At 39.0% G+C, this 27,834-nt stretch overlaps 1 protein-coding gene and 1 pseudogene across 3 annotated transcripts in view; both read right to left on the minus strand.

The window, feature by feature from the left end:
- The window catches only part of Fancl (FA complementation group L), a 56,700-nt gene extending 31,818 nt beyond the window's left edge, over positions 1–24,882 (minus strand). The window contains exons 1-6 of one of the 3 annotated variants that reach the window (XM_055628781.1): positions 24,786–24,882; positions 19,199–19,257; positions 16,942–17,002; positions 13,973–14,029; positions 9,418–9,518; positions 2,128–2,224 (exon numbers count right to left, since the gene is read on the minus strand). In XM_055628781.1, the coding sequence (XP_055484756.1) occupies positions 2,128–2,224; positions 9,418–9,518; positions 13,973–14,029; positions 16,942–17,002; positions 19,199–19,257; positions 24,786–24,881 (471 nt within the window). In that variant the 5' untranslated portion in view covers position 24,882. Of the gene's footprint in view, positions 1–2,127; positions 2,225–9,417; positions 9,519–13,972; positions 14,030–15,535; positions 15,837–16,941; positions 17,003–19,198; positions 19,258–24,785 lie in introns of those variants that run through there. The other 2 variants (XM_055628782.1, XM_055628783.1) reach the window with 2 other exon arrangements.
- Positions 24,883–27,258: 2,376 nt separating this feature from the next.
- Positions 27,259–27,578, minus strand: LOC129692351 (ER membrane protein complex subunit 4-like; annotated as a pseudogene).
- Between the last annotated feature and the right edge of the window lie 256 nt (positions 27,579–27,834).

Consider the following 27,834-nt stretch of genomic DNA (forward strand, 5'->3'; position numbering starts at 1 on the left):
TGCACAAACCACAGCGGCCCACACGCTCAGCCTCTAACAGGTGCTAGAGTTGTGATTATTACACAGGACTTCATTTATTTGCTTATTTGTTCATTACCGGATTTATCGATTCTTAACAGGAGTGGTCTAGCCCAAATCGGGACTGTGTTCATTGTGGTTTAGAGACTGTGAAGAGGGTGGTAGAATTGTGAGAGTATGTGTTCAAGAATAAAAACAAAACAAAAACATACTTCTTTAATGTTTGTCAAGTCCAGAAACAAAGATTTAAGTACAAAAAAACCAATTTAAGATTTGATTTAAAAAAAAAAATCATAGCTTGGAATAGGATATTATATTCTACAATTTTACCATAAAGCTTTAGCAATTAATGTTTCTTAACTGATATTCCTAGGCCCAAATACTAAGTGGGGAAGAAGGGGAAAGAGGGGAGAGTGAGAGCACATAATTAAGACAAACTTGGTCTACCTATAAATCTAAATTAAATAGACAAGCCTAATAAATCCCAGTAACATAACACCAAGATCCCTGTGTCTTTGTCAAATACAAATAACTCCTCACTCCTCCCATCTTCAATAAAGCTTTGTCTTTTCTCTACTAGTGTCTGTTGGTCGTAAGTGTTGTGGAACTATAAATGTACAGCAGAAACAGGAGAACAGTTTTAGAGAAGTATCTGGTCTCATTACAAAGCTATTTTCTTAGAAAGCAGCAGACATAATGGAACATACCAATGACCACACAGCATCTGCAATATCACCAACTATCGAAGTCAATGTTACACTTACATAGATAAAAAAATCTTTTGTTATATCAAACCCCTTAACATCTTCTAAATAGACTTAAAGGCGGTGTGGACACCAGCCCTGAGACAGATCACCTAAAGCCTGAGGTCTGGCCTTCCTTGGGCCGGCACAGCTCTCCTCAGTATACCTAAGAACAAGTGACGTGAGTGGAGAGACACGGCCCTTGCTGCTGGCCAAGTGCGACACTCTCTAAGGCTGAAAACTGATTCTTCTCTTTTTAAAAGTATACCTTTAAAAACTTTAAAAGAAATAAAATTTAATAAGATAAACCTCTGACTCACTTTACAAATTAGACTCATATCCAACTAATTTGCTGATATGTCTTAAAATTATGCCTCAGTATTCTGCGTGAATAGGAGAAATGAGTCACTTCTGAAGCTGTCCCCTGTAGGGACTAAGAGATAGCTACTTTTCTGTGCCACCCAATATAGCTTCATATGTTTGTTTATTTTCTCTTTTGAAAGCCTTAAATGCCAGATACATTTTTTAAAGGACAAACAAAATTGATCTTTTCATTGCTACAATCTTCTGAAATAGAAGTGATTGATGACTACTAGAAACAATAAAAATCTGGATGTCCTGGTTCCCTTTAAATTTCAGTGTTTCCCCAGTCATTACTAAGAGAATGATTAATATCGTGGGCTTTCTTATTTATTTCTTAAAATTCCTGATCTAGAACTAAAAATTAAAGATGAAATGAAAATATAAATGTCTTACGAGTGTTTATAGATCACTAGCATACACAACCTTATAAACAGACACAACCTTTCTAAATTCTTAATATATACACTCAAAACTTTAGCCAAAATAAATAACTGTGTGTGCATGTGCAATGTGCAATGCTGAGAGAGACAAAGGGAAAGTGTGAAGAGGGTTTGTGTGCGTGTGTGTGCGTGTGTGTGTGTGTCTGTGTGTATCTGTGTGTGGTAGTGGAGTCGGGTGAGGAAAGAGATAAAAACAACGAAAACAACTCAGCCAAAAGCAAAGCAAAAGACTCTCCCAGAAGACCTGTACTTAGAACCACTAAAGCGTCACTCTCTGTTCTACATGGGATATTACAGCAATGACATCACAGGGCTTGGAGGCTGCTGACTCTCTAATATTTCCTGATTACATGGACTACATTTTTACGAAATTTGGAGTAAATCAGTGACAGGAAATTGTATCTAGGCTTTTAGAAACTAAATAAATAAATTCCTTGCAGCTTTCTAAAATCAATTTTTAAAATCACCCACGTCACTTTAAAATAACCAGCACTTCTAAACAGTGAAAGCACTCAGAGTTGGTTTCTCACAGTATTTCCTGACCACAATAACAAGACATGTACCTTCGCCTTCAGCTTGACAGTGATTAGGTGCTTTCTACCAGAAGCATCGTCTGCTTTCAACTTGATGGTACTGAAGGAAGTATCCACACACACAAGTCTGGTGAGTATAAGAGAATAAAATATGATCACACAGAGGTGGGCTATGAGGTGGGGGAGATGGTACCATTCCTACTACTGCATGGAGAAAATTAATCAGGAATTTCTGCATGCCAGCTTCTCCTCCTGCTATAGATTTACTGCAGTTAATACACCAGCCAGTGCTTAATGCAGCCATAGATCTCTGGATTATTTACAATGTGTGTCAAGGCTCATGCTGTGGTCAGTGAGCACTATGTTTCGCTTTTCCATCACTGGAACCTTTGGCACACACAGCATGTTTCTGTCAGCTTCTACTTATGTACACATTAAACTTCCTGTCAGATTCTTTGATCCATTTCTGTAGTCTCATACAGTATGAGATTTTTATGCTTCCTTTATTTGTTTTTCTCCTCAATGAACTTCTCCTTTGTTATCAGTAATGCTACTGCACAACAATCTGGCTGATATTAGTTCACATACTCAAATTAATCCTATGAAAAATGCTGTCTGAGCACAGGTATGGACTAGTCTCTTAGCAATAAATTTCCTTCTTGCACAAAATATAGCTTCTGACACTTAACCTAGGCATGTATTCAAGATGACTAATATTTTAAACACACAGCTCAAACTCAATTGTTTTGGCTTTGAATTGCTCTAAATGCATGAATTCTCTACAATGAAAACCAATATCCTTTGAAATACATCACTCTGTAAAAATATAGTCCCTTGAGTAGCATAAGCTACTGCCAGAGTGGCTCGAAGTTAGCAGTGTGTTTACCAGTACAGCAGGTGTGTGGACGGTTCTTGACAGTATTACACCGCCATTCCCTTGTAAAGATCAAAAGTGGACTGAAAGCACTGTGCACCTCATCGCCCAGAGTGATGGCAAGAACCACCAGCATTCAGAAGAAACATTGGCTTCCTAACCCAGCTGACTTATTTATCATCACTACAACCACTTGGTTACTGACCAGGGACAAAGAAAATGTGGTTGGATGAAAGAAAACATTGGACAACGAAGCTGGGAACACTAATGAAAAACAGACAGGAATCTGAAGAGCGTATGTGTTTTCAACAGTGAACTATGAAGTAAAACCAAACTATGAAGAGGAGAAGTTCTTCCTAAACAGTAAAAAGTCCACGGTCTTAGAGAACAAATGAAGTAAAGTCATGGTAGAACACATATTTGGTTTTTTTCCACTGATACTTTAAAAATCTACTAAACTTTAAAAACCTATTAAACTTCCCACATCCAAAAAATATAAATACCTATCTCCATCACCCTTTTCATAGGTTCAGATACATGTGCACCTGATGGAAAATTACTTTAGATCCAAAACCAAGAGACATATTCATTTATGTGTTTTCCCTTTATTTATAAGCAACAATATTATTTAAAAATAAAGGAATTTCTAATATATGAAACTCCAATTTTAAAAATAACAAGAGTTAGCGCTGATTAAAGCAAAAGCATAACAACTTTTATGAAGATCCAGCATTAAAAGCATTGGCTGAAAACGGATCAATGGGGCAGGATCCACGATGGTGACAGTTAGCAAAAGAAGAAATCTGTAAAATAGGGTGTGATTGTACATGGACAAAAAAATATGGGTATTTCTTTTTAACCCAGAAAATCAAAATGGAAGATCAGTTTTAACTAAATTATAAACAATAACACATGTAGAAAACTTACAAATGTTCTGCTCTTAACTTTTCAGTGAAAAGGTTTTATGTAATCATAAAGACTAAATTGTTTCCTGATTGTACATTTAGAATAGAGCAAGACAAAACTTAAATAATGTTAGCTACAGAAGCTGATGTAACTCTACTTAACACCTGCAATTTAAAAGAAAGAAATGAGCTGGGCAGTAGTGGCACATGCCTTTTAATCCCAGCACGTGGGAGATGGGAGGCAGGTGGATCTGTGAGTTCAAGGCCAGCCTGGTCTACAGAGTAAATTCCAGGACAGCAGGATAGCCAAGGCTACACGAAGAAACCCTGTTTTGAAAAACCAAAAAGAAAAAAGGAAGGAAGGGAGGAAGGAAGGAAGGAGGGAGGGAGGGAGGGAGGGAGGGAGGGAAGGAAGGAAGGAAGGAAGGAAGGAAGGAAGGAAGGAAGGAAGGACAAACCCTGGAAAGGACAAAGGAAAAAAAGAAAATTTAAAGAGTGATGAAATCTACAATTGTTAATGTGAGTCAAGAGCCAATAGCTACATATTGAACCAAGTAAACATGAATGGGATTTAAAATATATTAAACCTACTGTGCTCTGTCTCTTCTGAAATACTGTACTTCTTTTGATCAAGAATCTCGATTAGGTTTCTTTTCCTTCAACCATTTAGATACATTTACTAACATCCACAGGCAGCCCACACCGAAGGACAGACAGTAGGCGTGTACTTTCAGAAGGACCCAGAGGGGATAAGAACACCATAAGAAGACCAACAGAGTCAACTAACCTAGGCCCATGGGCAGCTTACAAGAGATAAAACACCAAGCAAATAGGATGCATGGATCTACGCTGTAAGGACTGGAGCTGTCAAAACTGTGACAGCTCCATCCTTACAGACTGTGTCACTCCCAACTACTCAACACTCCCTCCCTGACCACTCTTGTCACTTCATTTTTCTTCACAACATCAATCCGTGCTGTCTTCTGTGTCAACATTTACTCTTCCTTTGAAATCAAATGAACCCCTTGCCCTAAAATATTCAGCTGGTCCCTGTCACCCACAGTCTCTGACCCCGCAGTGGAGACTCTGCAGCCTGGCCTCACAGCACCAGCCCTTCCTGTGGGCACCTGACCACCTGCATGTGCTGTCTCCTCATTCTCCAGATTTCACCTCTCCTCTTGTGATACCCATCTCTCCTCTAAGAACTCTGCCAAGTCCTCACAGACGCAAAGTGCTTCAGTTTCACCTTAGTGAAAGACTCATACCTTTTCGTTTGGGATTTAGCTTGCCAGTCAACAAGCTTTTCAGGTAGCAAATGTGTAGTTTTTTGTTCCTATGACTGTGAAAATGCAGCATGTATACATGAACATCCAAGAGCTACTGTAAGTCTGGCTAGCTTTTTTTTTTTTTTACTGAATTTGGTACCAGCTTTAACAGATAAAGAGCAGCTACTAAGTGGTCAAAAAAACAATAATAACAAACACAAAAACAAACACACAAAAAACCAAAAATCTTTACCAGCATATTTGGCAATTTAATCTACTGACAATTAGAGATATAGACTTAAACAGTCAGAATGCAGAAAAAGGCAAATCCAGAGAACTTAGTCTAACAGTCTGTCAGCTTTTCCTCTGATAAACCCTTGAGCAAATGGGGTAAAAATATCAGGAGAAAGCTACTAAAAGACAAATAATATCCAGAAAGTTAATAAAAGTAAGAGATTATTTATAATTCAGAGCTGGGATGAGAGGAAATATAAATGAATACACCAGGAGTTCAATGAGATCCCATGAAATATGATGCTTAAAAGCAGTGCAACAAAAGATGGATGGATTCTTGCAAAAAAAAAAAAAAAAGGGGGGGGGGACATTTTAATTGAAATGAAAACTGGTCTTGTAGGTAGAAGAACTGAGAGTTTAAGATCCACCAATGGAAAAAGCAATGCCAGTAAAAAATTGGCTGTTGCTTCAAAGACAAAATGGAGAGCAGCAAACAGGCCAACCAATTCATGGAGACCAGCTCCTCTAAATACAATCTCGCCTATCTCAACTTCTTCCCATTTTATCTGTCTAGCAAAGGAAATCTTCTGAGGAACAGGGAAGTACTACCCTGAACTTACCCTATTTGCTTTTCCAACATGCAACAAAAGATTATTAGACACAGCGCTGCAGCCTGTGGAAGCAATGGCAAACACCACACCTGACACTCCAGGGAGTAGTGATCAAGGGGCATTACCTGAGCTAGCACCAAATTAAGCCACTTTCCAGTTTCCTCTGAAAAATATTTGTAACTTCAGTGAATAGAAACAAATGTTTTAAGGATGAAGAAAATGATGAGAAAGAAGAGGAAGGGAAAAGGAGAACAAAGAAAAGAGTAGTCAATGACTGAGTTCAAATCGTCCAGGAATATGCAGCAGACCTAGCATAAAGCCCTTTACTTGGTTTTCACGAATCAAGCCGAGACAACAAAGGTTCCAAGGAAATGAGGTAACCTAGGGTTGCACTGAGGGAAGAAGAGACACTTCCAGGAGTATGTGACCACAGGAGCTAGAATGTTTAGAGTCTCTGAGGAAGAAAAAGAAATCAGCAGAATTATAACTTCACTTATTTCCAGTTTAACCCTGGCTTCTAGGTCGCGGTTAGTTTAGGGTTACCCTATAGATACTTGTAAATGAGCAGAGGTGCATTCTTTTGTAGTGATCTTCATACTGATTTCATGAAGCACGGAATTTTGAGAAATTTCCAAATGGTAATTTCAGTTACAAGAACAGTGTGTGAAAGTGAGAATGTCAACTCAAGAAGTCCCTACAGGAATGTGCATCAATGTGCTAAATACCAGGCACACAAAGTATCGAAAATATTTGCTAACTGTGGGTAACAAAAACAAGAAACTACCCTATCAAAAAGAACAGATAGGAAAAATTAGAGATAGGGGTTACTCAAAATTAAGTAGAATCAATCATCAGAGAACTTTCTATCATAACTCAGGGACAAGCAACTAGAAATAAATACACGGAAACAGTCGAGATGTACTCTAGCCCACATACCTGAAGGGCCGTCGAGAACTAAAGTGTCGATAGAGAAGTATCTGGTTAAAATGTTTGCTAAGTGTCTTGAGGGTGAGGAGGTGGGTGGTTTGGAATGGTGAAGCCAAAACATTATTGCCAAGCCTTTTCATGAAAGTTAATAGAAACGCAAAATATCTTAAGCCAAACTACACATAATAGGTAGGAAAGAAAGTCTTTCTCTGAGAGAAGAGGTGCAAGGGACCAAAGGATTTAGAACAAAAAAAGGGGAGGGAAGAGAGAAAGAGAGAGTGAAACCCTGTTAAACCCCAATGAATTAAAACAAAAGAAAATAGAAAATTTTACATCAATGATGTTTTAAGAAGGAGTTTTAAGAGGAAAAGTTAGTCAATAATATAAAGTACTAGAAAAACTCAAGAAAAAGAACAACTGGATCTGTCCAAAGACGTGTCAGTTTTCATGACTACAACTTCAATGTGAATGTAAAATTGAATGCCTGCAAGAGATGATACACTCTTCAACATACTTACTTTTAATAACACTCATAAAGAATTTGTGGTAGTTAAGAAAAATATTGAAAACAGAAAAATAGCAAGAAAACAAAAGCCAAAGTATTACTAGTGTACAGAAATATAAATTACCAAAATGACTCTAAAGTGGACCAAACATCTGACACTAAGCTTCGCCTAGCTATTGCAAAGGAAGTTTAACCAATCAATTAATAATTCATGTTATTGATTAAGTAAAAGGGCAGATGTTCCAGAGAAATATAACTTTTAACATATGGAAAGAAAAACTATCGTTCATTATTTCTCAAAAATACTGTATCATAAAATGGAAGACACCCAACCTAACTTCCTGCATCTCATGAGGTGGCTGCATTTAAGATCCCTTAATGCAAATCGATGACTCCACAATGATGGTTCTCGTTCTAAAATCCAATTTGGAAAACATAATTCTATTATACACACTTCGACAGCCTAGCTACGCTGAAACACTATTCCTTGGAATCATGCTTTCAGTAAAATTTTAATAGTTGGATGTGAAGTTTTAATTTTTGGCAGGAGACCAACGTTTAAATTTCAAGGCTTGTGAGTACAGATCTATATACTATTAGCCAAGAAGACAATGAAGAAACAGTAATAAAAAAAATGTAAGAAGTCTAAATAAAATACAAGTCTGAAATGATGGCCGACCCATCTCTATAGAGGCACACCAAAAGACTTCTGCTCCACTCAAATCCAATGTTGAAAACAAACAAACAAGCAAAAAAAAAAAAAAAAAAAAAATCTGTGTACAGGGTCTTTTCTGAGACTGATACTCCAACCAAGGACCACGCTTGGAGATAAGCTAGAAACCCTGCACAGATATAGCCCATGGCAGCTCAGCGTCCAAGTGGGTTCCATAGTAATGGGAACAGGGACTGTCTCTGACATGAACTGATTGGCCTGATCTTTGATCACCTCCCCAAGGGGAGAGCAACCTTACCAGGCCACAGAGGAAGAATTGATAGACTAGGATCAGAAGGAAGGGGAGGAAGACCTCTCCTATCAGTGGACTGGGGAAGGGACAAGGGTGGAGAAGGGGAAGAAGGGTGGGATTGGAAGAGGAGGAGGGAGGGAGCTACAGGGGGGAACAAAGTGAATAAATTGTAATGAATAAAAATTAAAATTAAAAAAGAAATACATATATACTTAATAATAATGCGATGCTTAAAAATGTCTCTCTTCCTCCTTCCTCTCTCTGTCTGTTTCTCTCTCTCTGCCTCTCTATCTCTCTTGTGTTTTGAAACAGGGGGTCTTTCTGCATAGCCCTGGCTGTACTGGAACTCCCAGAAATCCAGCTGCATCTGGTTTCCCAGTGCTGGGATTAAAGGCATGTGCCACCACATTCACCTTCCTTTCAGCTTCTTTGTTCTCAATTTCTTTATACATTATTTTCTTCAGAGAAAGCAAGATGATTTTTCCAAACCCTATTTATGAAGATTTACTGCTGAAAAGTACAAAAACATTTAAAAATACATGAAGACATTTAAATTTAGGAAAGTAAAGCTGAATAACAGCCAAATAAAGCTATGTCCACAATCACAAACACAGCAAAACAACCCTGGTGATTTCTATTTTAATTCATATTTATTAGCACTAACCTGTGTGTGTGGTGTGTAGACATGTGTACATGTGTGCGCATGCATGTGGGAGCCAGGTGTTGATGCTGTACTTTTTCAACAGCTCTGTACCTCACTAGCTGAGGAGGAGGAGGAGGTGCCTAATGAAAACCCTGGTAAGATAAATTCCATTCTTTCAAATCACATGTGGCTTTTCAGGTTAACATTTCACAATGCTCCTGTCCATTTCTGACAGCAATGACCAGGATCATATACTCTACATCAAAACAAAACATCAGATATTCTACACCAACCAAAAAGAGCTACAAAGCTTAGCTGCAACAACTAGAAACACATCACGCTGCAATGTCTAAAACAGGCATTTTTAAGACGTATTTTTAAATAGGCATACTTATCCCAACCAACAGCTCCTATCTCATTAAGAAGGTCTGTGCAGAAACTGTGGGAAGGTGGCTGTACACACAACTCTTGTCTGTTCTTTAAAGCACCTTCCTGTTGAAAGAAAAAATATTTTAATCAGCCATGGAATACTAAAGGGAGAATTATTGACTGATTACAAAACAAAACTCCAGAGTCCTTTCATGGCCTAACTAAAGTGCTCATTATTTTTATAGAACACCCAGGTGACATGGAAGCTCAGCCTACAAGTGGGTTTCCTAGTAAGGAGAGCAGAGACTGTCTTTGACATGAACTCAGTGGCTGGGTCTTTGATCACCTCCCCCTGGGGGAAGTGCAGCCTTGCCAGACCACAGAGGAGGACATTTCAGTCAGTCCTGATGAGGCCTGATAGACTAGGGTCAGATAGAAGGGGAGGAGGACCTCCCTTATCAGTAGACTGAGGGAGGGACATGGGAGGAAAAGAGGGAAGGAGTGTGGGAATGGGGGGGGGGAGTGAAGGAGGGGACTAGGGATACAAAGTGAATAAATTGAAATAATCGAAAAAAAATTTAAAAAATTATAAAAAAAAAAAAAAACAAACAGGTGACACTTTCTTTTATTGTGTTGTTCAAAGACTGTGGATAACACCAGGCACAGCAGACCGAGTATCCATGGAATAATCTAGAGAAACTGAAAAACTGCTACCAGAAAGAGAACCATTTCTATTCAGGTCTTACAGAGGTTATAATCCTGACTTTAACATTCCCTAGTTCTAACAAATCAAACTCATTGGTTTGGTTTTAAAACAAATGGAAATAAAATAATTTACCTCAGAGAGTTCTTTTGAAGCATCCCCCAATCTCAGTGATTAAAAACACTCATGGCTGAGGATCAAGACGTGCCATATAAGTTCACAAACCTTCCTGAAGGTTCCACAGCTGCTGCCTGCATGTCAGCACCTTTCTCAAGGCTGTCTCTGTGGTCCTAGTGCAGACACTGTCACTAGGAACAGCCTAAGAAATAAACCAACCACTCCCACAGCTTTAGGGATACTATCCAGACAGACCAATCAGTCTGGAGCTTCTGAAGGAAGTTACACTACAAGATCTCATTTGTATTCAGAAACACAGCGCAATGTACGGAACAGAACACTGTAAGGATCAGTGAGAGGACTTGCTTTCGCTTAAGTTAACAAATGTTTCTTTACAATTAAATGACCAACAGAGCCATAACTTACAATCCAGGAGTTAACTGTGTAGTAAGAGTTTAATGGGATGTGGTCTTGTTCTTATATTTACATATTAAAACTGCAATAAACAGGAGAAATTTTCAAAATTTTTCTAGAATATCAAGGGTATATGAAACAATTATGTTTTGTTTTTTTTTTACTTTACTCTTTTAAAGTTCCTATAATATGTAGTTGGAAAGTTCGATAAGTTAGAGTTTACAAATTCATAAATCAAAATTTAAACTGAGAAGTTGATCCTAAACAAATCTGATTTGGAGCATTTCACAATGATGTACCTCAAAGATTTCCATGAGGATACAAAACAGACTTAGAAGAAAGATCTAGCACCTAAGTTACCAGTATATACCACCTGACACTGAAAAGGCTCAAAACTACAGAGGGTGAAATATCAAAATGCACCCAGTTATCAGCAGCAATATTGGTATTATGATCTTGACATAAACAAAGATATGATGTGCTCAAGTTTTGGTCCCCGTAGGAAACACTGCTGAGAGCTGAGTGCGTCAGTCCACTGATGAGTTCAGAGCCCCAGGAGCCATCAGGAAGCAAGGCTTGGCTGGAGAAAGGCCACAAAGTAGAGGCACCCCTAAAGGACACATGTTGTCCTTGTCACTCTCTCTGCCTCCAAGCCACTTTTCTCCTCCCAGACATAATCTTTCGCCTCACTAAACAGGAACCCAGAAGCTATGGTGTAAAATTACCATGGGTAAATGCAAAACACACACACATACACAAAACAGCTCCTCTAACTTAAGTTTTCTTAGGTGTCTTAAATTTTTTCAGAGACAAAAATTAGTCAACATAATAACCAAAATAAATAAAGAATAAATAAGTAGATAAATGTAATTAGAAACCAATATTTTAAGTCAAGAAACAGAAGAATATATGGAATGAAAAACCCAATAATGCTGAATGAAAATATTGTTATGACCTCATGATTACTTTTCCAGAAACAGCAATGAGCACCCCAGTTTCTAGACCATGGTATCTGACACTACTTTCCATGATAATAATGATGATTATTATTATAAAAAAATCCTACAGCTGCTTTAGAGTGGCTGATTACAGTTCTAGATTAAAATCAGTAAGTATGTCTAGAGCAACTGGCATCACAAAGCAGGAAGGTTATGTTATATCCAATGACCACAGGAGCCAACATAAAACATTTAAATTGACCAAAAATAGGACAATTTCAGCATCAGAAAGAAAATGACTGTAATGGAGTAAAGCTAATTAATCATATAAAACTCATGAGTTAATAATGATTCCTAAAAACATATTAGTTACTTGTGATACTTGCTGGCACTAACTCATTACAATAAAAATTGATTTTTTTTTTTTTAAGAAAAGAAGCACTTTGTTGCTCTAGTATAACCAAATAATGCTGAGGTTTCTTTAGTTAATAAATCTAAATAATAGTTTGGTTTGGCTTTGTTTTACTCACCATTTGTGATACTGTCCTTTGAAAAAGTATTACACAAGCTGAGGAGTTTTATCCCCTGTACCACAAAATTGTAAAGTATAGCTTAACAGACACACACACACAGCTGTTAGCAAATGTACCCCCAGCTGTCAGCAGCAATATTGGCATTATGATCTTGAAATAAACAAAGATAGGAGAAGCGTAACAAGTTAAGCAAAACTGTTCTGGTAGGATCTGAAGTATCCCCTAAAAATGCTCATGTTTTCCAGGTTTGGTCCCCTTGGGAAACACTGCTGAAAGCTGAGAGCTGTACAGTCCTTTATAAACCTGAGTGAAATGGTGGACACAGAAAGATCAGCAGCAGATGATGAATCCCTAGGTGGTGGGCTGATAAGAGACTGTAACAGATGCATCTGAACTACTGACCAGCCTTTCCTCACTGCAGAATAAACAGACATCATCCACCCCTAGGGCATTACAGTAAGAGGTACAAAGCACCAAGTACTCCTATCAAAGTAAATATATGAGTTCTGACTAGGGAGGTTACAGAGAAAATGGACTGATTATCCTTTACCTAAGTTGCTTGGGAATAGTTTGGGATTTTAATTTTTTTCAGGTTTTTGGATTAGTTACATATATACATAGTAAGATATTCTTTATACATATAACCTGAAGGAAAATTTAAACTATGTCATTAGCAATTCTTTGCACAAAGTCTCACTCTGTGATATTTGCCATTTGTGTTATCATGGCAGTGTTCAAAAATTTGGGATGTAAGTGAAACATTTTGGTTTGGAGGTAATTGATGTCCAACGCTTAGGAGGGTGTGCTGACAGATTCCATGGATGTCCAACACACTCAGTTTGCAATGCAAGAAATTTTACAGGGCATATGATTTGTTATGTCCAACAAGTAAAGAGCATGAAAGAAACAGGAGCAAGAGCAAAGAGAGCACGAGTGTACATTAAACCCCACATCAGCATCGGGGTACAAGAGTGGGACCCTTTACCCTGATAAAGCAAAGCACCTGTAAGGGATTGCCTCTAACTTCACCGAGACTGTACGTAAACATTTAAAATCAGTATCACTGTCTTTTTCTTACCATCATAGTGCACATGTGTGTTGGTCAGCATGTCTGTTAGGGAGCATGTGTACCGCAGCATATGTGAGTACCAAAGGGCCACTTTATGGGGTTAGTCCTCTCTCCACCATCATGGGGGTTCTGCAGGCCAGGTCCCTGTATCTAAAAGCCATCTTGCCAGCCCCAATTATGTATTTTGAAGCAGGCAAGAAGCACTTGGCTGAAGATATATAAACTGATATGCTTATAAAGGGATTGCTACAGTCTCCAGGATTTCCTGTAGTTAAAATACTACAATATCTTCCAAAATTGTTGGGGAAGAAACATGATTAACAAAATGTTGAGGTTAGGTCATAGGCTCAGGGTATTCACTATAATTGCCTCTTTCGTTCATACTGAAAAAGTCCTTCAGGATTCTGTATTGGTCTAAGAAGTTAATTATATTTTATGCTATGTGTAATGCAAGCAAGAGGATCTGACTTCAGCCTCCATCACCCATGTAAAAAAGCCATGAAAGCATACACACAGCCATAGCCCCAGGTCTGGGGAGGTAGAGACAGGAAGATCTCTAGGGGTCCGTGGTCAGCCAAGTTAGCTGAAGCAACAATCTTCATGTCAGTGAGAGACACCATCTCAAAGATAAGGTAGAACACAACTGAGAAAACTGACAATTGAGTATATCCACACACATGTAGACACATGTGCATGTGCCCTCACACATGTGCACATGTATCAGTATCAATACACAGAAAAATACCAATAAAAAGTTTTGGAAACAATATAGACTTGCTAGACAATGAGAAAGAAATTCTTACCAAAATCATCTTCAACTCCATCATAAAGCTCATTAGATCAGGAGAGTGCTTCATTCTCTAAATCAAAACATTTTCAAATTATAACTCAATTATAACCATTGAAACTGAATATGGACAATGTATTAGCTACATCTAAAGTTTAAAAGTATTAATGGGTAAAACATCTGTCATCACTTCTATTCCTGGCAACTTCATTTTTAAAGACTAAAATGTTTGTCTTAGTTTGCCTTCTATTGTTGTAATATACACAACAACCAAAGGCTGTTGAGAAGGAAAGGGTTTGTTTCAGCTCATGGCTACAGTCCATCGAAGTCCAAAAACTCCTGGCAAGAACTGAAAGCAGAGACCATAGAGAAACAGAGAAGCACTGCTTATAGCCTTTCTCCCGTGGCTTGTTCAGCTTGCCTGCTTATACCAGGCAGGAACACCTGCCCAGAGGTGGTATCATCCAGAGGGCTGGGACTTCCCACAGCAATCATTAATCAAGAAAACAGCCAGTCCTGAAGATACCTGATAAAACAGGGCCAGCTGAAAGGGGAGGAGGCCCTCCCCAAACAGTGGGCTTGGAAAGGGGCAGGGAGGAGATGAGGGAGGGAGGGTGGGATTGGGAGGGAATAAGGGAACGGGATACAGCTGGGATACAGAGCTAATAAAATGTAACTAATAATAAAAAAAGAAAATTAAAAAAAAAAAAAAAACAAGTTACCAAGAAAAAAAAAAAAAGAAAAAGAAAAGAAAATACCCTATAGACTTGCTTACAGGCCAGCTGATGAACGTAATTTCTCAACAGAGGTTCCTCTTCCTATAACCCAAGCTTGTGTCACTTAAGTTGAATAGAACTAACCAGGACTATCGTATTTGGGTGAAATGTAATGAACTGTGGAAGAATTTACTTAAAACTGCACACATGCCTCCATTCCTTCAGTACTACTCACTGAAAGAACTACGAAATGTAGAAAAGCATTATTTTAAATGGGGAAGGAAAGGGCAGAGAAAAAGTGACATGAATGGAAAGAAGAAATAAAATATAAAATTGCAACTTTTGGATTTACTAGATTTTTTTGATTAGCTAGATTTATTAATCATCATATATACTTTGCTTCTTGAGCTTTAAGATCATGGATTTCATCCCTTCACAACTAGCTCACCATGATTCAAAAAAAAAGAACCCTCAATACAATTTATACTAAAGTGACAAAAAAGGGGGGTGTATACCCTGTAAAACAGAATAAAAGTTTCAGAAATATGGTATTCCATTACTCCTGAGTCTTTTATTCTTAAAATAACAATAGGATAAATGGTCACATCTTATAATACTTTCTTAGATAAAACACTACATCATTTCTCCGCTTGTAAAAAGAAAATATGGCTTGCTTTGTGTTTCTGTTTTACATTTTGATGCATTTCACTAGCCTCACATTGTTCCAAACATAGCTAAATGTAAACTTGTTCTACACTTCCAGAAGAGAAAATTAGGAACCTGAGCTATTTGAACAGTGCATGAAGCAAACCATTCACGTAACGTGGCTCTGGTGGCGCGGATCCCTGTAGAGGAAATCTTACCCAAAGCGGCTTCTGTACTGAACAGCTTGAATCAAAGCCCTGAGATCCCCAGTCCAGCAGCTAAATCCAGCTCAATATCTTGTTTTATAAGTGAGTTTTACTGGAATATAGCCACACCCGTGTGTCTTTTGCTTATGGCTCTTTAGGTGCTGCTGCCGGAACAGAGTAGCACAACTGTGACCTGGCTTGCTGTTCTTGAAACCTGAAATTTTAACGATTGTCCTTTATAAGAGTTTGTTGATTGCGTGGGTCGAATTTACTGAAAATAGTGTAACAGAAAAACAGTAACATTCAACTGAACCTGCGAATGAAACAAACAAACAAAAAGTGAATGCTAGGTTTTCTGACCAGCTGGAAGGTAGAAGGAAAACTTTAGGCCTCTTCTTTCAGAACAATCAGACGGAAAATGCGCCCTTTGTTTCACTGTTTGCTTAGCTTCTATGAACAAATTTCTTGGGCTATTCAAATGTCTCAATGGACTCATTCTTAAATTTTCATATACAATATACATCAGTTACAAGAATAAGGGAATAGGGTAAAGAGAGGATAGAGACAGTCTCTACATTCCATTAAGGCAACGCTGAGCTTATACAACTAGCACAACAGTTCGCATTCTGCAATTCGGCAGTTCATCTCCTGCATTTCTCTATGGCTCAATAATGCTTTATAGAGAGTGAACTACCTTGTCAGTTATCACACAACTTACCTTTAACACCAAATGTAATATAGAACACAGGAAAACCACACAAATGAAAAGATCATCAAAAGAAGTGCAATTCTACTAACATGTATTTCTTTGCAAGAGACATTTTATTACTTTCATTTATTTCAGTAATAATCTCTTTTTACAATGTTTCTATAATCTTCAAGGCACTTTTCAGATAGGGCACAGCAAGTACTAAGAATAAGTTAATGCTGCCTAGATTTCCCCTTGGCCACCCTCAGTTCCTCTCTTTATGAAAGGTCACATGGATCTAGAAAACTCCCCTTTTTCCCTTCCTGACCAGAACCTAGAACTACCCATCCCATTATTAACATAGACAGCCTAGGTCCAGATTATTTTCCTATCACCACTCTTCAAGTTCAGCAGAGAAACGACCCAGGAAATACTGCATATGGATGGGGTACATAAGGGTGGGGTATATATGTATATGTTACATATGGATGGGGTATCCATGTTTGAAAATCTAAAGCCTCAAGGCTGCAAATCAAATTCAAACCCCAATGTTGCCTTGAGATCTGCTGAGGATTCCAGAAAACATTTTATGTTACAATCTTTAAAACTCATGAAACCTACAAAACTAAGCAACCAATAAACCATTTTGCTTACTGCAACCCAGGGCTTTAAAGAGTAAGTTTAGAAATCTCTATCCTCTTTTGAAGCATAAGACTTTTAACAGACTTACCTGTTGGACTATTTGATGGTAATCATTAAGTATATTTTTCAGTTGCCAGCTACACAGTAATCTAAAATTTAATAGAAAAAAAAAATGGTTTATTCATTGTTTGCTATTACAAAGGAGAAAATGTATTTGTATCCTAACAAACATGTACCTGCAATCAAAAGAATCATATAAGCATAATTCTGACCAGTAAACAAAAGCATTAACCACTCATACTGCTGAAAATATCATCTCCAAAATGCCAGTATTAATTTTACCTCAAACATAAACAATTGCTATCAGTAAGCAAGAGGTTAATAATGCATCTTTGCTAAGCTGTAACACACCAAATAAAATATTCCACTGAACTAGACTCTGCATCACAGGAGGCAACAGAATACACAGTTTGGATCATAATGTATCAAATTTACCTTGAAAAAGCCTACAGCACAACACAGTCTCCAAATTCTAACTGAAAGGATAACTGAAAAGATACCTTTAATTATGTAGGCAATGGTAAGTTCACCACCGCCAGCTCACCACAACTCTGCACACAATATTGGTAGGTCAGTAACTTTTTAAGAACACCTTTGATACCAGCACTTGGAAGGCAGAGGTGGGGGTGGGGAGGTCTCTGAGTTGAAGATCATCCTCATCTACAAAGCAAGTTTCAGGACAGCCAGAACTACATGAAAAACCCTGTCTCAAAAACCCCAAAACACATTCATATGTACTTGTATACACACATACATAAAAGAAGTAATAATCAAGTCTGGGTTTTCCCAAACTGCATCCAAGCCCATCACTCCCTCCACTCCCGTGTTAAACTCCATTCCCACCCATCTCATTTTTTGAGTTGTCCCTGCATCGGTAGCATTCCCACCCCTTGTTACCAACTCGGTCTGGTTTTGTTGTTTTTTTTTTTCCTTTTCCAAGGCAGATTTATTTACACACACACACACACACACACACACACACACACACACACACACACAGAAGCATAACCAAAGAACACCAGGGAACCAGGTGTAGGAAGCAGGGTGGGGGCAACATTCCATCATTTTGACTAGCTAAACAAAATCAGTTCTGTTCCAACTGTATTGTGTTGTATCTAGGTAGCCAGACAAAAGCACTTTAAGCTGATTGGCTGGGATTTAGGATAGAGGAGCTCTTGGGAGCTTTCCAGCTTTCTGGGATTAAGGAACATAGCAGGATGTTACACTGTTTCACTCTAGCAGAACATGCATTTATCATCTACTGTTTTATTCTAAGCAGCAAGTATTGAACTACTGAATTGTATCCTGGTCTCAGGCCTCACTGCCTGAGAACTTGAACTTAATTTCATTTTATGATCGAAATGGAGACTTGGAGGCAAAATGGCTTCTGATATGCTAAACGCTACAGCAGGTGTTAACAGAGGATCCACAGTTATGCTAAGAACTAAAGTAGCTCTCAACAGAGAGGCTATAAAGTTTAAGCAGGTTACAACAATGTACTTTCACCATCTGTGAATTTTGGGGAGAAACTCAACTTGGTCTCTTATTAACTACACCTTTACTGCGGCATTCCTTAACTTAGCCTTGCTGTACTTCCTCAAAGAATTAAGCTGTTTAAGTACATATCATTTTCAAACTTTCAGGACTCTGTCTTCAGTATCCATCTAACTAGCCTTCATGCATACCAATTTATAATTTTCAATTTTCTTTTTACTCAATCATCCACTACAAAACCCAGTAGAACCTCCACTATTGATAAGTAATAAAATCCTGGTGCTTCTATTCATAGACAGCTCTGGTTTCTTTTTCTTTACTCACAGACGTTGAAAAGCAGAACTGAGGTCTGTGGTGACACCAACACTTCCAGCCTTAACTTCTGATGAGCTGTTCTTGACTACATCAATTTTACTCATACTGTACACCAACGAGATAGAATGGCCCTTCCAAAATTATTTAATTATGTATGTGCAGTAAATATTGGTGAAAATCTGGGTGGAACAAGTCTTCTAATCCTTTCCATTGCCCTCTTAAATCCCTACTCAAAAGTTGTTAGGGAAGTATACACAATTGTTGTTCACCGCCTGCAATAAAAACAAATAGAGAATGGATGTGCTGACTGTGAAAAGAAGAGGGCAATGACTCACAAATGACAAACTGGTTTTAAAAACAAGTGTTTGGGGATCTTGGCACTACAATCTAGGTACTTGAGGCAAAACTCCAGCTGGCAGAATCATCTGCATCAGGCCACCTGTGCACTAACACACGTATGTACTCAACCACATCACCTTGCCTTCTTCAGTTGCCGATCCTTAGGCAGCACTATTCTGAGGTGGAAGTCACTTCCCTGTAGAAAAGAAAACTTTTTAAGTGTCCTCCTGTCACTTAATGTTGGAAAAGTACAGTCACACAAAACATTTTAGTATACTTATAAAGGATATCAAATTTAGCTTAAATTTTTTATACTTGAACAAATGTAAGCAACATATCTATATTGCATTTGAGGAAAAATAATAATTCAAAATCCTTTGTTGAAACTTTACAACTACCGGAAAATCATACAACATTAAGGTAGGGGCCTAATTTTAAGGAAATAGACATAAGAAAAAGAAATACTATAAAATTGTTAGCAAACATAAAGAAATGTATTTCTTAAACTATAAATTCACCAAAAAGGATACTGCTTCAAATTCTTTTAGATGAGGAAGAAAAAGAAATCACAATATAAAATAAGACTATATAATATATTCAGGTTTCAAGCTTGCAACTTTCTAACTGTTAATAAAATGAAAATATACTGTTATAAAATCTAGGTTTTTAGACATAACAGAAATAATTTTCAGGGATGGAGGGATGTCGCAGCAGGTAAGCATACTTGCTGCACAAACATGAAAAATTAGGTTCAAATCCCAACACCCACATAAAAAGCCTATAACCCCAGTGCTGTGTAGAGTGGATGCAGGAAGATATCTGGGCTTTCTGGCCTCCAGCCTAGCTCCAAGATCAATAAGAGATGATGTCTAAAAAGAGCAGAGAATGAGAGAGCAGGATAGCCAATGTCTTCTGTAATCTACACATGTTCATGAGCATGGTGTACCACAGAAATATACACACTGAAGCAGGTTTGTACACCTACACACACACACACACACACACACACACACACACACACCTTCCCTCACGCACTCTGGAAGAATTTCATATAGTGAACCTTCAATAAATAAAATAAATAATATATTAACTTTTAAAATCTAATTATTCATTAGTGATACCAAATTTTATTCAGGAGTCTGTGGAAAAGAAAGTGTTCTCTGAAAAAATATATTCGACTTTCCACTCTTTTGAAAGTGAATAGGTAAGCAGTTTAAACTTTGTAGCTTAAATAGGATGATACATGTGAAATCTGAGCAAAACTAAGCAGAAAAGACAAACAGAAATGTAATCTTTTACTCCAACAATATAAAATGAAAAGAGTAATAAAATTCTTAAAAAACAATTACCATGTGGAATTTTAGTAGACTCCCTCAAAGCAGATTTAAAAACAGAGGAACACAATTAAATGTACCCCATAACCTTTACTTTCATGGTAATATTACAGGTCTGACTTTCATTACATTTAAATGTCCTTTAAAAAAAATGAAACAAAATGTACTACTGACCTTTTCAAAAGGTCAAGTAACAATAACTCACTATTTCATTAAAGCACTAAAAGGTATTATGCAGTAACTTCAGTCTAACTTCACAGACACCCACACACAGGCGTTAGAGTGATAAGAAATTCACGATGCACATGAAAGCAGGGAAGCAATTCTACTTTACCTGAAAGAATAAAATTCAAAATCCCGTACTTGGGAAATCCAGACATTGTGAAAGGTCGAGTGTCATAAATGGGACAACATACAAAAGTAGACTTTATGTTGTGAAAGCATAGGAGCAGTATTGCTCTTTCTCAAAGAGCAGATGTTTCAAGATGCTGGTTAACAAGAGTACTGAGTGTCTAAACCTCAATGTCCCCATACATCCTGCTCCAAAAGCTAGAGTGATTAATAATACAAGCAAATAAAATGACAAAAATACTGTGTTTGCAAACAGAAGTCAGAGAACACAATCAATCTGCAATTACTTGTAGCAGGGACAAAAATCACTTAACTAGAGCTCATTCTGGCTTCCATCAGCAATGAAAGTTAAAAGTGTTATTAAAAAAAAAGTCACAGAACAATGAGGGGACTGGTGGGATGCACAAAAATAATAACAAAGGATTCTGGGAGAACAGAACAGTAACAGTAAGAAAGAGACTTATATGAACCAAAAACTCAAGGACAGGTGGCAATAGGTGTGCTCTGAGCACTCAGAAAGATGAAACAGGACAATCATGAGCTTGAGGCTTTCCTGGGCCATGTAATGAGATACTATTTTTAAAAAAGGAAAAAGAAAGCATCAAGGAGATGTCTGAAAACATTCAGAGCAGCAAAACGATTAGATAGAGACACCTTTTGAAAAGCACATTAGAAAGAAAAGTAGCAATGGGAAACGTGCTTTTATGATAGAAATAAGACCCCACCAGGTCTAATCACTTTCTCCTCATCCCTCCAGAATTAATTCATTAAATAGACTGCATTTTCCTTCGCCAACAGAAAGTACTCTTAAATCAGAGATTTCACAAACTACTGCAAACAGCAAAACACTCATAAACTCAAAAGATCTGTGACTCCAGTCCAAAGGTGCTATGACACACAGAGAGAGAAGTGAGAGGCAAGGGTGTTTAAGAGCCCTAGATAACATAGTTTTGGTGAAAAATCTAAGCCTACAAGTAAAGAATCTAAGTTTATATAAGAAATATGACTCGTAATAATCCAGTCTGAAAAATATACCAGAATTTAAAAATAAGGAGAAGGAGCCAGAGACAGGGCTCAGTGGTAAAGGAATTGCCATCAAGCCTGAGTTTAGCCTTTGAGACACATAGCTCACCCTTGACCTCCAGATTCCACACCTTGGCATGCATGTACCTGCGCACACACACATGCGTGCGCACACACACACATACCACATAATTTTTTTTTTCTGCAAACTATTCTTGTTTGGGACGGAGGAAGCTGAAGACTGAACCCACAGCTTCACACACACTAGCAAGGTTCTCCTGCAGAAGTAACTCACCAGCCTCGTGTACAAAGCTCACGCAATGCTGGTGTAGTCCAACCAGCCACTAAATGTAGCACACAGAAAACTATTGCGTTACTGGTACACCTGAATTAATCTCTGCTCATGTCTAACAAAACTAAAGGGAACCTTAAAACAGTTGGACTCTCCTCGAGTAATTTAACTACCACAACTACCACGTACAACAACAAACGTTCATAGTGAATATCCTAACAAAGTGCATTAGACATTCAAAGAAGAAAAAAACAAAGCCCATAATGGGGAGAAAAATCAAGATGGGAATATAAAAACAGTCTGATATGGATAATTTGGGGCAGTCATGTACATTGTGATGGCAGTCATGTATATTATGAGATCAGGAACTGAGGTTTCTGGCCAGTATCTGTGAAGGATCATGAAAGCCAAGTCAACTTTTAAAAACTCAAACTCCTGTCACGTGTCTTATTCATGAGAGGCCCTGATCAGGATTCACCAACCAAGATGCTTCCAAATTCCTGATCTGGGGAAGTGGATAATTACTTCATTGTTCTAAGGATTAGAAAGGTGAAGCAGCCAGAGAAAGCCAGTCAGCAAGCACCAGCACGGACTCCTGTGGGCATCGATGCAAGAACAACAGGGGCTGATAGTGTAGTAGACCAGGCCCTTGCCCTGCAAGCCCAAAAGCTCAAGTTGAGATTCCCAGAGCCTAGATAAAAGCTGCCTCTACTCTCAGTTCTTGGCAGGCAAAGACAAAGGACCTCAGGGACAAGGTGGCTAATTAGACTACACAAAGTTGGCAAGTCCGTGTTCAGCAAGAGACCCTACCTTAGTAAGTAATATGAAAAGCTATCAAGGCAAACATCCTATGTAAACCTCTGGCCTCCTGTACACACACACACACACACACACACCTTTGATTTATTCACAAATAATTCATTCACATAAAACTGATTGCCAAAGCACCAAACATGTATCCGTAAATTCCACAAGCTGATATTTTATAAACAATGCTAATGCAACAAAACTGTTTTAAGTCCAACAAAGACTCAAAGTAGAACATTTAGAAATGTGTCTATTTAACACTTGAATAAAAAACTACAAGTAGAAATTAAAAATAACCTCCAGAAAATAGTGATAAAACGCTATATGTAAGCATCTACAGGATACTTTTAAAACAGCAAGATGAGGAAAATGTAATGCCAAATGCAACACCTCAAAGGCATGAAAACAGAAAAATGTGTTGTCAGTGGTTAGTTTGGCGTATTGCAAAATAAATGAATAAATTAATTAATTAATTAACTGTTACAATCACATGTAATGAGCAAATAAGACAGGAAAGCTATAGCTTAGAGCAAAGTGCCAATTCATAGACAGAAAGGGCATGATAGTGAAAGAAAAGGTTGGAGAGTTTTTGAGAATCACCACTTAGCACCATTCACTATTATTAACCAACTTAAGCCAGGAGTCAAGGATCGAAAAGCTGCAGTAGATACGTTGAATGTGTGACGGCTCAAAGAAGCACACCAAAAAGGCCTTGTTAATTTCTAAAGAAAATCTGGCAGAAGTCACCCCAACCTGGTGATGGGTGTCATTTAATATCAACACTGGAAGCAGCTGACTTTATGTGCCTTGAGGAGAACAAAGCACTGTTCCTCGGGTGCTCATGCCCAAATGCATTACCAGAATTTAATGGTGAGAAAATATCAAACCTAATAAGCTCAACTCAAAAATAAAAACTTAAGCTCATAAAAGCACGGACTAAAACTTGCTCCATAATAAAGAGATAACTAAACACTCCATGAAAATTTGTATCAAATAGCAGTTTTAGTAACTAGGCTGAGGTTAAATTTGCGTTGACCCTTGTTTTTATGAAATGAGTGCTAAATTATTTAGAGATAAAGAAGAAATATGTCTATTTCAAAAGGTCAGGAGAATGTGTGGCCAGGACCAACCACAATCACACTCAGGATAAACCAGTTGTGCTAGGCAAATTTTAGACGCTATTTAAGACTTAAAAGAAGCTGAGCTCGGTGGCGCACGCCTTTAATCCCAGCGCTCCTGAAGCAGAGGCAGGCAGGTTTCTGAGAGTTCAAGGGCAGCCTGGTGTTGAGTCCAGAACAGCCAAAGTTACACAGAGAAACCCTGTCTCGAAAAACCAACAACAACAGAAAAAAGACCTAAAGGAAATGCTTAAGGAATACAAAAATTAGAAATTACCTGACGCAATGGCTAATTTGCTTCTGCAATTGTTTTCTAAAGGGCTATTGGAGATACGGTGATGTCCTGTCCCGCCCTGCCTGGCCTGTGAATGGATGAAGGTTCAATCCCCAGCACCGCTGCCCCCCACAGCGCGCGCTGGGCGAGACCTCCTCATCAGGTATCTGACTTGAACTAATGATGGGTTTGGGTGGTGGTGGTTGCTGTTGTTAAGTTCTGTTCAACTGTGCGCCCGGAGTGTTCTGTGAATTTCAAACTCGTGTGAGTGTAGGAACACACCGCCGTTCTGAGCGAACCCGGGTGGAGACTACGCGATGGCCGCGCCCGCTCGGACGCGGCCCGCCAGCCCCGAGCCGCTCCGCCCGGCCGGCGGCGCGGCGTCCCCGCCGCAGGGAGCGCGCATGCGCAGGGCCTAGCCGCCGCCGCCTCTCCGTCTCCGGCGCGCTCGGCCCCGGCGGCCCGAGGCCGGACGAAGGCAGCGCCACGAGCGACCTCGCGCGCCAGAGCGACCCCGCAGGGTACCTGAGCCGAGATGAACCCCTCATACACGGTCTTCTCCCGGTTCTGAGGAAGAAGCAGCGGGAAGTGGCGCAACAGGTTGGCTTCCGCGTCGGCCATGGCGCGCGGGAACGGCCGCCGCACATGCGCGGTGCGTGGAGGGACGGGGCGGGAACCGGCGTTGGCGGGAAGGAGGAAGACGCCCAGCCCCGGTGGGTGCCGCCCGCCTGCGCTGCGCGGGCCGCCTGGGCCCGGAACAGGGCTGCGAAGGGAAGCCGTTCTCAAGGCCACAGGCCACAGGTCAGGGTTATGCTGACCGTGACCGTCAAATGAAAACAGAATCCTCATGCTGACTGTGTTGAAGACTGTAGGGACTCCAGAGCCGACGGCCCTCCACCTGACGGCTCTCACAGTGGGCACATGGCAGACTGCCCTTACCCGGGACCTGTGTTTGCCCTAGACTGGGCCTCCCGTGTGCTCCAGTATACCCTTCAGCCGACTGCATATGTAAATAAATTGTAGTGCATTCAGTACATCATACGTATTGTGTGTTGGTTCAGTGTCGTAGTGTTTAATCAGATATATTTTAATGCCCGCGTGCAAATTGAGAGAGATTCAATTTAACCCAGAATCATTTCTAACACAGTGCACACAAAAAAATACGGCAAACACCTGAAGGAGATGTGTAACGGGCTTGCTGAGCATAGTCTCCTACTCATTCCCTTTTTGCTAAGTATTGATTTTTAAAAACGTGTTAATAGTTATATGATAATTTGGTATTACAATTAGTCCCATTTGACTTCCTATTTTTAATATATCACTGTGAAATGACAAAGGTTGTGCAAAGATGAATGAGATATTCCTATTTGTAGTGCCCTCGCTGTAGATTGGAATTTTAAAGATTTATAGTTCGGCAGAATTGTCACAATATTCTGGATGCTTAGAGAAAACAAGAATGCTGCCATGGGTTACATTAAGTTATATTAATACAGAGGTTCTTAAAGTTTTAACCCTTTTCCTCATGTTGTGATCTGCAACCAGGACATTATTTAGTTGCTAGCTCACAACTGTAACTTTGCTACGGTTACGAATTGTAATGTAAATATTTTTGGCCATGCAGATTTGCCAAAGTAGTCATAACCCTCAGGTTTAGAAACCCTGCACTAAGACTTTCTCAGAATGTGATTTAGATTGCAATAGTGTCAGCACCAAAAAAAAAAACACAACTTGTGCAACTTATATAAGTAAGTGTTGCAGTTCTGAGGGGGGAAAGGTTTCCCCAGTACAAGTGTTGCAGTTGTTGGGAGGAAGAGACAGGTAGATCTCTGCGGAAGCCAGCCTGGTCTACAAAGCAAGTCCAGGACAGCCAAGACTACACAGAGAAACCTGCCTAGAAAAAAAAAAACAAGTGTTGTAGCTCTGAAGCAAATGGTATCCTGGCAGTCTGTAACCAAGGAATATCACACAGTCACACCACACAACAAATGTCAGAGGAGAGTTAATGGGAAAAACACAGGAGGTGGCTGGATCTGCTTGGACAAGAAGCAGCAGGGAGCTAAGCTATGGGCAGGCTTTATATAAAGTTTCTTGAGTATGGAGATTTCCAGGGTGGGAACTGTGGGATTTTAATTCTTGAGCTTGGGGCTAGCTCAGGGATTGGTGAGTTTTCAAAACATGTTAGTGAGCTAGGACTTCTTAACCTACAACCTAAGGTAACAGAAGTTTACCCCAATGGATTCAGACATACCACCTTTTCATTTGAATAAACAAAACACCATCTCTAGCCCTCATAACAGCTCCTGAGACACTCACCCCAGAAAGCCTTCTCCATACCTAGAGTAAAATAACAGCCCTGTCTCTGGAGATGTGGGGACATGAAGAAGAAACTACCTATGAATTGCTGAAATTGCTCCAGTTTGTAACCATTGGATTATGTAAATAGTATTAAATGAATATTTATGCTTTTGTTAATTTGTCTTTCACATACATGCTCTTTTTTTCTGGCTTTTTGTTATGTATAATTTTGACCTAGCATTAATTCCTCACATCTTCCTAAGTATCTGCAATAGAATTTTATCAGCTCGTGCTAAATAGAAGTGAAATGCAAAAGAAAACATGTTTAATCATAGGGAACTTGTACAACTTTTTAAGGGCTTTCCTTTTACCTGTTTAATTTATTGAAAAGAGGTGCTACTGTGGTCCTTGATTTAGCAGCTACTATTCTTGAGTTAAGTATACTCTGGTTTTATTTATTGTTTTGCTATGTGCTAGAAACATCAAAGTTTTCTTCATTATTTTCACTCAAGAGTTGTTCTATAGTTTGTAGTAATATGTACATTAATGTATGATCTGGCTCCTCATTATGGAGAAATGGGAATATTTGAGTGCTGTTCAACATGAGTGATTATTTTACAATGATAATACTTAAAAGCCACTGAGCTTAAGCAGGATGGAAGGAGACCCATATGCTCAGGCACTTAGTGATTCTTTCTCAGATTCACAAAAGTAATCCTGTACCATTGAAATCTCTTCTCTCAGGGAGCCCAATAAAAGCCAGCAAATCTGAGATATGTGTAGGTATCAGTCCAATGGATTTGGCAGTTATAAATAGCTAATACCAAACTGATGAGATTCCCAGTCAGATAGACCAAACTCTGAAGAACCACTGATTTGAACTCTAATTTGAACACTCTAGAGTCTTGAAAGTAGCTGAAACGTCCATAAGAACTTGAATGGCTCCTCAGACTTTCATACACGCATTCACAGTAGGGTATTGCAAATGGTTTTGCCTGCCATGTAAATGATGAAGAAATTCATGCAAATCAGTCCAAGGGGACTCAAAGCAATTTCTTAGCAGTGCTTTTAGACCAGGATCCAGTGTGCCTCTGATATTAGGTACTCATTTGCCAAAGTAACTGAGTGGATACAGTGAGTATCTATGTCCACTGGCTCATCACTGCTGCTGCCTCCTGCTCAGCTCAAAGTCTACTTAAACTGCCAGGCTTAGTTGGCCACCAGCTCGCTCCTACCCCAGAGCCTTCAAAGACAGCCACCACTTCCTGCAGTGGACCTC

Source organism: Psammomys obesus, unplaced genomic scaffold, assembly GCF_907164565.1.
Source record: "Psammomys obesus unplaced genomic scaffold, mPsaObe1.curated_primary_1811, whole genome shotgun sequence".
In the NCBI taxonomy this organism is placed as follows: Eukaryota; Metazoa; Chordata; class Mammalia; order Rodentia; family Muridae; genus Psammomys; species Psammomys obesus.